The 9398-nt window shown below is 54.2% G+C and overlaps 2 protein-coding genes across 2 annotated transcripts in view; both read left to right on the forward strand.

Annotated features, from left to right (window-relative positions):
- LOC105553560 (dapper homolog 2-like) overlaps nt 1-1095 on the forward strand; it is a 5848-nt gene extending 4753 nt beyond the window's left edge. The window contains exons 3-5 of the mRNA XM_011999661.1: nt 262-388; nt 805-945; nt 1066-1095. Of these exons, the coding sequence (XP_011855051.1) occupies nt 262-388; nt 805-945; nt 1066-1095 (298 nt within the window). The remainder of the gene's footprint in view (nt 1-261; nt 389-804; nt 946-1065) is intronic.
- Nucleotides 811-5062, forward strand: DACT2 (dishevelled-binding antagonist of beta-catenin 2). Its single transcript, XM_011999605.1, has 3 exons — nt 811-937; nt 1649-1927; nt 2872-5062. The coding sequence occupies exons 2-3, from the start codon at nt 1660-1662 to the stop codon at nt 4533-4535; spliced, it is 1932 nt and encodes a 643-aa protein (XP_011854995.1). The 5' UTR covers nt 811-937; nt 1649-1659; the 3' UTR covers nt 4536-5062.
- Nucleotides 5063-9398: the final 4336 nt, after the last annotated feature.

Genomic DNA, 9398 nt, shown 5'->3' on the forward strand with positions numbered 1-9398 from the left:
GGTGATCGCACCACTGCACTCCAGCCTGGGCAACAGCACAAGACCCTGTCTCCAAAACAAAACAAAACAAAACAAAAGATCCTGAAGGCTGATTTTCACACTGCATTTATTCCAGGTAAAGCTGACAGTTTCCATGTTTTGCTGAGAACCTTCTCCCCTGGTAGCTCTGCCAAAGCCTGTAACATTTCAAAATGTTACTTCTTCTATCAGGGAAGGGGAAGGGACTTATTAGTGAAGGAGGAGCTTTTCTTTCTTTCCAAGGGACTTTCTTACCTTCTTGAAAAGTCAAAAGGTTTGTGCTCTGCAGGCACCAGGAACCCAGAGGCGGCCGAGTAAAAGGACGCCACCGCACCCAGTCACAAGATGCGCAAAGCATTACCACAGGAGGGTAAACCCTTATGCAGGCTGAAAAACGCAGCCAAATAGACGGTGCAGGTTGTTCCTGTCTGCCAAAAGGAGGTGTTGCTTTTGATCCTGATTTCAATCTCATAAGCTGTAGTATACTGTATCCTTATAAAGAAATGTAATTTGGAAAGTGCGGATAAGTGAAGCAGCCTGAACTGGAGAAAATCCGTGTGCGTATGTGTGTGGGGGGAATGGGTGTCAGTAGACCTTTCTTTTTCTGACGGTGGAGCAAGGAAATGGCTTCAGAATGAGCAGGGGCAGCAGCCGGATTTAGAAGATGTGTTTCGTGTGGACTCTGGGAGTTCAAATTACATTCACAATGCATGGTTCACCCCTTTGAGCCTTAAGTTTTGGTTTCCGTAGGTACAATAGTTCCCTTTCTCTTCTTTCCCTTCTCAGTCCCGGCTGAGACAGCAGGACATCGGCCTGAAGACCCACCTGGACCAGCTGGACCTGCAGATCAGCAAGCTGCAGCTGGATGTGGGCACAGCCTCCGGGGAGGCCCTGGACAGCGACAGCAGGCCCAGCTCAGGTACCAGGGTGCCCTGACCTCCTGGACACAGGGGCAGGCATGCAGCCCAGGCAGAGGTGAACACGCCTGTCCCGCCAGTCCCTCTCGGGCTGAAATTCCGTCCCACTGCTCTCCCGGTGTCCGTGCAGGGAGGCGGCCGCTTCATCAGGCTGATCTGAAAGTTAGGAGGCAACACCGAAGCCTTTCTCAGGGCATATATATTAATTGGCTACCTCACTCTTATTTTTTTAATTTGCAAAAATCACACTGTGGTCTAAGTGACATTGTTGGACTCAGGAGGCCTGGGGCTGAAGCACCTCCCCAGCCTGGTCTCCTTCTCAACTTGGCAGGCGCCAGGGAAGAGAGAGAGACAGGGGCCAGGGGCCTGTCCTAAACAGGCTGAAATCCAGAGGAAGAGGCCACCCCTTAGGCAGGCATCAACCACCCAGGACTAAAGGGACCACTTGACAGGGAAAGGGAGGGCCAGTGCTGCCGAGTAGGGGTGGAGCGGACTCTCATCAACTCACTGACAGCCCCCGAGAAGAATCCTGAGCATCTTCACCTGAGCCACACTCTCCCAGGCCGGCCGTGTGGACGACGGCCCACAGCCTCTGGTAGCCTCAGCTCAGGGGTTCCCCTGGGACCCCCTGTGCCGTGACAAGCTCAGGAGCAAAGGGGTCCCTGGGCTCTTCTGGATGGGAGTCACTGACCTGCCTTGTCTGCTGTGTCCAGGCTTTTACGAGATGAGCGACGGTGGATCCTGCTCCCTGTCCACGTCCTGTGCCTCTGTCTGCAGTGACCACATCTCCCCCTCGCTGGGCAGCTTGTTGCCTATGGCCCAGGCCCCCAAGGCCAGGCCCAGCATGGGGGACTGGAGGCCCCGGTCGGTTGATGAGACTACTGTGCCAGCGTGGAGACCCCAGGCTACCAAGGAGGGCACCAGGCCCCGGGGCAGCATGGAGAATGCAGGCCAGCCGTGGGGCACATTCTGGCCCAGGCCGGTGTCTACAGGTAAGAAACCGCCAGGGAAGGTGGGGGGTCTCATCTCAGGCACAGGGGATGATGGAGTGCAGTCCCCAGCTGTTGAGGGCAGAGCCAGGGACCCCACATGGGCGCACCCCCAGGCTCTAACGGATGCTGGAAGGCCTCCGTGGGCCCTGTGGTGGTTTGGATGGAGGCAGGAATCAAACGTGGCCATGTGCATCACCACTGGCTCTTCTAATACACAGCACTTTTCCCTGTATTTAAAATGGACATCAGCAAGCTTAAAAACAATCCTTCAAAAACCCTAGATCCACTGGTGTTTGGAGGGACAGCGGGGTTGAAGGCGCTGGTGGGGAGAAAACAGGGCTCATGCCTGGATCCCACCCCCTGGCCCGGGAGGGGCTGTAGTTGTCTTCAGACTGTCTCCAAAGGCACAGATGTCATTTTTGGCCTTGTTTTATTTCTAATACAAGGCCTGGTTTAGTAACAACCATTTGGTCTTTTCTTACTGAGAAGCCCCGTGGTTTCCTCCAGGGCATCTGCAGGGACTAGCTTCATGCCCCTGGCCTCCCTCCGGGCTCCATCCACCGCTGCGGGGCCTCTTCAGCCTCCAAGCCTTCAGGGAAATGAGGGCGCTGAACTGAGGACTCTTACTCCCTATGCGTTCTCCTTCAAGGGGAAGGATGAGAATGAGCTGAGGGGGCTGTGCCGCAGGCGCAAACAGGGCCCCGCACCCTGTGTCTAGACGCAGACGGGGCCCTGTGCCCTCTGTCTAGATGCAGATGGGGCCCCGCCGTGCCTAGATGCGGACCCCGGTGACTGGAGTCGCCGTCTCCCGTGGGACCCAGGAGTTCCTCCAAGCAGTGAATGAGCAGCGCTTCCTTCCTGGCTGCATTTCATGCATGAAGTGAAATCAACAGCACACGAAATCCTCTCCGTGTCACGTGTTTGTTCATTTTTCTCGTTCCTAGGTGATCTTGACAGAGCCCTGCTGGCAGACACGGGGCCCCAGAAAGCCAGCGCCGATGCTGAGCTCCTCGGGCTCCTCTGCCAGGGGGTGGACATCCCGCTGCACATGCCAGACCCCAAGTATCGGCAAGACCTGGTGTCCCAGGGCGGCAGGGAGATGTACCCGTACCCCAGCCCCCTGCACGCTGTGGCTCTGCAGAGCCCCCTGTTTGCCCTGGCTAAGGAAACCCCACAGAGCGGTGGTCCCTCGTTCCCCAGGGAGACCTCCCTAGGCCCCGCAGGTCTGAACACCATCCAGACTGGGCCGGTCCTCGAGGCTGGTCCGGCCAGAGCCAGAGCCTATATCGACAGGCTGCTGCGTCTGTGGGGCCGGGAGACCCCAGCAAAGGGTAGCGGGGGAGAACAGGGACCTCTAAGGCATGCAGCATCCCCATCCCCACAGAGGCAAGGTGGCTGGAGTACAGATGGTGGAGGGCGACTATTGGTCTTCGCCCCAGGGAGGGAGGATGAAGGAGGGCCAGCTCAGAGCAGAGGTGCCGGCAGGGGCCCCCAGCAGCAGGGATCCATGCCTCTTGAGGGTCCCCAGCACCCTGGCAACCTTCCAGAGGAGGGCTCCAAGCCCTCGAACAGCTGTGTCCTCAGGGAGACCATGGCGTGGCCCTCTCCCAGCTTGAAGGCCCAGCAGACACCCCCAGCTCAGGACTGTGGACGAGGCAACGTCATATCCCCATCCAGGATGCTGGACAACAGCCCCTCACCGGCCTCTGGGCACTTTGCCCACCCGTCCTTTGCTTCCAGTCTGAAAATGGGTCCCCCCAAGAGCAAGGCCGAAAAAATCAAGAGAAGGCCCACAGACAAGGTGCTGAGGTTTGCGAGGCAGCCGCCGCTTCTACTGGAGAGGCCTGAGGGAGCCCATGCAGCCCCCCAGCCATCCCTGGAGTGGGACCCGGCCCACTGGTCCCCAGGGAGGGGTGGGCTCCCGCGGAGGCCGGCCCTGGCCTGGGAAGCACCCGGGCGCTCCTGTTCCGAGTCTACCCTCTACCCCATGCCTGTCCTCGTCCCCGTGGCGGTGGCCCCGCAGGAGGGCCACCGGACCTCAGCCCAAGCCCTGTTCCCCTTTGAGGCAGCACTGCTTACCTCGGTGGCCAGGAGGAAGCATCGCCGCTGGCAGTCCACCATGGAGATCTCAGCCCGGGCCCGCCTGGCCAGCTGTCCCGAGTCTAACCTGGGGCCCCCCAGGCCCGTGGCCAGAAGAGCAGGTGGCCCACAGGCCCGGGGCCGGCCCTTGCTGGTCCGCCAGGACGCCCAGACCAGGAGCAACTCAGAGCCCTCCAAGCACTCGGCCGAGTGTGACCCGAGGTTCCCCTCAGTCATCCCGGAGACCAGCGAGGGGGAGTCCAGTGACCACACCACCAACCGATTCGGAGATCATGAATCCAGCAGCAGCGACGAGGAGGGCGGCATCCAGAGCAGGGACTGTGACCTGGCACTGGGCTATGTGGCGGCCGGGCACACGGAGCTGACCTGGACCCAGGAGGTCCCGGTCAGCTCGGGGCCACTCCTGTCCCCCGTGCCCAAGCTGTGCCGTATTAAGGCCTCCAAGGCCCTGAAGAAGAAGATCCGTAGGTTCCAGCCGACGGCCCTGAAGGTCATGACCATGGTGTGAGGCGCAGTGACTGCATCAGGAGAAGCCTGCTGCACACCGGAGCCCTTTTCCCGCAGCGTCCTGTGCATGTCTGGGTTTCAGTGTCATCTCGCCAAGCCGCTTTATCTTCCGAGGCCACCATTTAACAGGAGTCCCCTCCTGTTACATGCTCTGCCCGTGGAGTACGCCGTGAGTCCCCGCCCCAGCAAAGACTTCCATGCAGAGCTCTGGTTTCAGATGCCAGCAGCCTCCCCGGCTGACCTAGCGTCTCTTTTCAACGTCTGCCCAGGATACTGCTTCCCGGCAGGCATCTTGTTTCCACCTTGTCATCCTCCCATGGCCTTCCCCTGCCCTCACTCCCCTCTGGCCTGGGACGCGTTTCCCAATCCTTTGACCATTCCTCCCCAAAGGCGTTTTAAAGAGGCGGTTGCAGGACTCCGTGCTGGAAATTGAATTGGAGTTTAAACTCCACGTTACGCTGTCAGCGTACACGGACACCCAAATTATGCCATGATCTCAAATAAAAGGAACTTTTTTTTCCCTCTTAACTTCCTCCTCCCTGTTTCCTTGGGTGGCACATGGTAGGGGCACCATCATCTTCATGCCTGCCCATCACAGGGCACACACCAGCTTTGGGTGGGGAGGGCACCTTATGAGTGAGTAGAGACTAAACTCTGGTTTTAGTATAAAAAGTAGGGCATAGGCTGGGCGCAGTGGCTCATGCCTGTAATCCCAGCACTTTGGGAGTCTAAGGCGGGCGGATCATAAGGTCAGAAGATCAAGACCATCCTGGCCAACATGGTGAAACCCCCATCTCTACTAAAAATACAAAAAACAGAAATAAAAAAAATTAGCTGGGTTTGCTGGCACACACCTGTAATCCCACCTACTTGGGAGGCTGAGGCAGGAGAATCACTTGAACCTGGGAGGTGGAGATTGCAGTGTGAGGAGATTGCGCCACTGCACTCCAGCCTGGGTGACAAGAGCGAAACTCAATCTCAAAAAAAAAAAAAAAAAAAAAAGGGCAAAAAAAGGTTTTTTTTTTTTTTTTTTTTTTGGTGTTTACTTTTCCAAACGGAATTTTCCTCAACTCTTCAAGAAGAAAGATAGCAGTGCTTTCAGGCAAGCTGCCTGGTGAGGGTCACAGTATTTTCACATCAGAAAGCAGCTTTCTCCTGAAAGATAAGAATTTGACATGAAGGTGGAGAAGGCCATTGAAGCCCCCCATGGACATCCTGGGCCCCTTAGGGCAGATGCAGCTGGGCAGGATCGTTGGAAGGAAGCCAGTCAGAAAACCAGCGGAAGACGGGAGTAGATTTGGAAGGAGGCGTGAAATATTCCTGGAACAAGGAGTTGGTTTTAGATGCCTGTAGGGAACTTCACGTCTAGAACAAAGTGGAGGTGAGGGGGAGGCTGCTGCTGAGCTCCCTGACAGTGAGGACAGTGGGGGCAGGGTCTGTTCTCTGTGCAAAACACGAGAAAATGCAAGCATTTCCAGGGGCCAGAGCAGACAGATTCAAACACCCATTGAGTTCGTCTGTGTGCAGTTTCACCTGCCCTTCCTGAAATCTGCTTCCGAACAGAAGGCCAGAATCTTCCTCAAGCTTTCTAAAAACCTGCATTGAAATTTCAAAGGATGATTCAAACCCACTCACGGATGGGGGTTTTACTGTAAAAGTTAATTCACAGGGTATTTTATAAAAATGGCAACATTTTTAGAATGAAGCGTGGCTTCTCCAGGACCACTGAGCAGGTGAGGTTGTGACGACTGCCCCGTAGCCTGAGTCCCCGTCCTCACTCAGGACTGTGGGCCCAGCCTCAGTCCACGCGTTTTTTTGTAGCTGACCATGCTGAAGACATGGCTAGGAAGTTCATATAAGTCATACATTCTGGTCATTCACTGGGGCTTTCCGCAGGAGCTCTGAGCGCACTATCCAGAAAGAGCAAACTTCCTTTTCATCCGCTATGGTGACCTAGCTTGTATCACAGCTCTTGGTTGCTCAGACTCCACGTTGCAAGCTACGATCACAGGGAAGCAGCCCAGAAGGGGAGTGAGTGCAGTGGGTCTGGGCTTCTCAGGGTTTTCTGACAGTGCCTGTCTTTTTTAGAAAGCTGGGCGTGGTTTCCTAACCATTCAGATTCCAACGTGCAGCCTGAGGGGTGCATTCCAGCCGAGGGAATCCAAATCCCGGCCTGTTCCACACAGCCCTGCAAGCTGACCAGGAGAACCATGCAGACTCCAGACAAAATGCAACCGTCACATCGGGGGCGGGAAGGGTCCTCAGTAATCTGACAGTCCAAATCAATCAATCAATAGTTCTCTTTCCCTTCTCTATCCATCCTCTCTTTCTCAATAATGTGCTCTCTGGCTCTTACTTTCTCTCTCTCTCCCTCTCTCAAGCTCTCTCTCTCTCTCTCTCTCTCCCCCCCTTTTTAACTGTGGAGGCCCAAACATGCATTTCAGTTTGCCCCAGGTCCAAGGCCTTGCCCCAGGCATTTCAGTTTGCCCCAGGCCCAAGGGCTCTTCTGCTCTCCAGTAGGTTTGGAGTAAATAAGTAGAATTCTCACAGATTCCATGGGGGTCCTCGGAGGGTCCCCCAGCCCTCCTGCCCCGTCTGCCCAGCACCCTGACTCCTTGGCTCTGCTCAGTGCTCTGCAGGACCAGGCAGCCCAGGACTTGAGGACTGCTCTGGCTCCAGTTCCCATCCCGCCTGGCCCTGGTCATAGCCTGGCTGAGTCAGCTTCCCCCTTTCATCGAATGAAGGTGATCGCTCCTCAGGGTTTGGAAGGAGGCGTAAGCTGGCAGTTTGAAAAGGGACCCACGTCTGTCTGTGCTCCCCAAAGTAGGGACAAGGGGTGAGTCGGCCCAGGTTGTGGCCTCCCTGTAGTGTGCAGAGTTGGTGAGGCTCCCTGACCCCTCTGCAAACATCGCCCAGGCACCACCAGGAAGACTGAGCAGATGCCACATGCAGGCCTAGGGCAGACAGCAGCCTGGGGAAAAGCTTTGAAACACAGAGCTAACCATTAGAACGCCGGTCATAAGAAGCCCGTTTTTTGAGAGGGCTGACAACAGGGTGCTGCTGGGTGTGGCAGAGTCTTAAGCACCGTGAATTCAGAGAACAGGGATTTGCAAGAAGTCTGGGTGGCCAAGGCAGACGCGCAGAAAGAGGATGGATGGATTCACCCCGTGGTGAACATTCATCTCCTGAATGTCTTGTGTTCTGTGCATATTTTTCCTCTAAACCAACATAATGGAAACCACTCACACGGAAGCAGAAATGAACCAGGAAGCCCACCGAGGCAGAGCGTGGCCTGTCATATGAGGGGGTGTGATTGATTAGATGACGGGGGCAGCCTTCAAGTGCATTGGAAGACGGAGGAGCTGTTTCCTTCTCTCTCAAGGGATTAAAAAGTAGACAATGTAGAATTTGACTTCCGGGGCCTTTAGGACTAACTTCTAGCATGCTTACGATAAAAATATTTTAACAAAAATAAAAATAACAGGATAAAATTGCTCTTTATCCGTTCTATCCTAAAATATCCTCTTCTACAATAAAAGGATAAAGAATTAAAGTTAAGCTAAAGTAAAAAATATGTCAGGAATTCTAAATTATAAGGATGTGTGAAAGATTTAATTATAATATTAGGGAAAATGTCCCAACCTACTTTAGCAAATCATACGTTATCACTGAAGAAAACAGAGCATATCATTACTGATTAAATTCAGGAAGATAAGTGGGTGCCCTAGCAAAGCTTTCTCTCTGCATCCTCCTGCATCCTCCTGCTCCAGCTTGTAGAATAATAAAAGCCTGTCTTGGTCCATTTTGTGTTGCTGTAACAGAACTGAGTAATTGAAAAAGAAAAAAAGGCCTATTTGGCTCATGATATGGGTGACTGGGAAGTTTGAGACAGGCAGTTGCATCTGGTAAGACCTTTATGCTGCTTCTACCCATGGCAGAAAGCAGAAGGGGACCGGGCCTGTGCAAAGAGACACACGGTAAGAGAAGAAGCAAGAGAGAGAAGCCGAGGAAGCCATTCTTTTAACCACCTGCTCTCTTGGGAACCAGGCCATTCCCCCAGAGCGAGAACTCACTTAGCTCTGAAGGACCCTGTTGGTCTATTAATGAAGGCCCCCATGGCCCAGACACCTCCAGGCCCCACCTCCCAACACCACCACACTGGGGATCAAATTTCAAATTTTGGCATAGGTTTTGGTGGGGACAAACCACATGCAAAGCATAGCAGAGCCCTCTTAGGATAGAATCCGAGGTTCCGGATCCTAAACATTAAATGCATAAAGTCTGATGAAAAATAGTAGTGCATCTGGAATGGATTTAGCGCAGTCCCACTTTACAGGTCAAGTATTTATTTAATATCTGTGAATAAATGAAAGATCGGTGAAAAAAGGGAAAATTATTATATCTACAGATTATATGTGGCTTTAAGGTGATGGTGCCTAGTTTGTAAATGGTTGATAAAAAAACATACTTATTTTTAAAGATTAAAGTCCGCAGGAATTGTTGACTGTCTTTTTCAATCACTTGCGTAGTTGACCCTGCTAGGCTTCGAAATGATGCTGTAAACCGGACCTGTTCACACACCGCGGCCCTCAATCATGTCACACGGGCCCCGCCACTATCCAGCAGACACAGCCCTTTTCAAAGGGGGCTTGGCCGGTGAAAGCCATACACAGGGTCTGTTCTTTCATTTACTCAGTTACCAAATGTGCTGAGCTCACTGGGTGACTGCCTGTGCAGTCAGGGTTGGGAGGTGCCGACAGGAAGGGGTTCCTCCCCTCCTCTCCTGAGCACCGGGGCCCCTCCCCTCCTCTCCTGAGCACCGGGGCCCCTCCCCTCCTCTCCTGAGCACCGGGGCCCCTCCCCT

The sequence above is a fragment of the Mandrillus leucophaeus genome, unplaced genomic scaffold, assembly GCF_000951045.1.
Source record: "Mandrillus leucophaeus isolate KB7577 unplaced genomic scaffold, Mleu.le_1.0 Scaffold6, whole genome shotgun sequence".
Classification (NCBI taxonomy): domain Eukaryota; kingdom Metazoa; phylum Chordata; class Mammalia; order Primates; family Cercopithecidae; genus Mandrillus; species Mandrillus leucophaeus.

Excerpts from the sequence above, each read along its gene's own strand:
- DACT2 (XM_011999605.1), top strand. The coding sequence starts at position 1,660 with ATGAGCGACGGTGGATCCTGCTCCCTGTCCACGTCCTGTGCCTCTGTC. Across the intron at positions 1,928-2,871 it reads GCCCAGGCCGGTGTCTACAG|GTGATCTTGACAGAGCCCTG; the intron begins GTAAGAAACCGC and ends TCTCGTTCCTAG.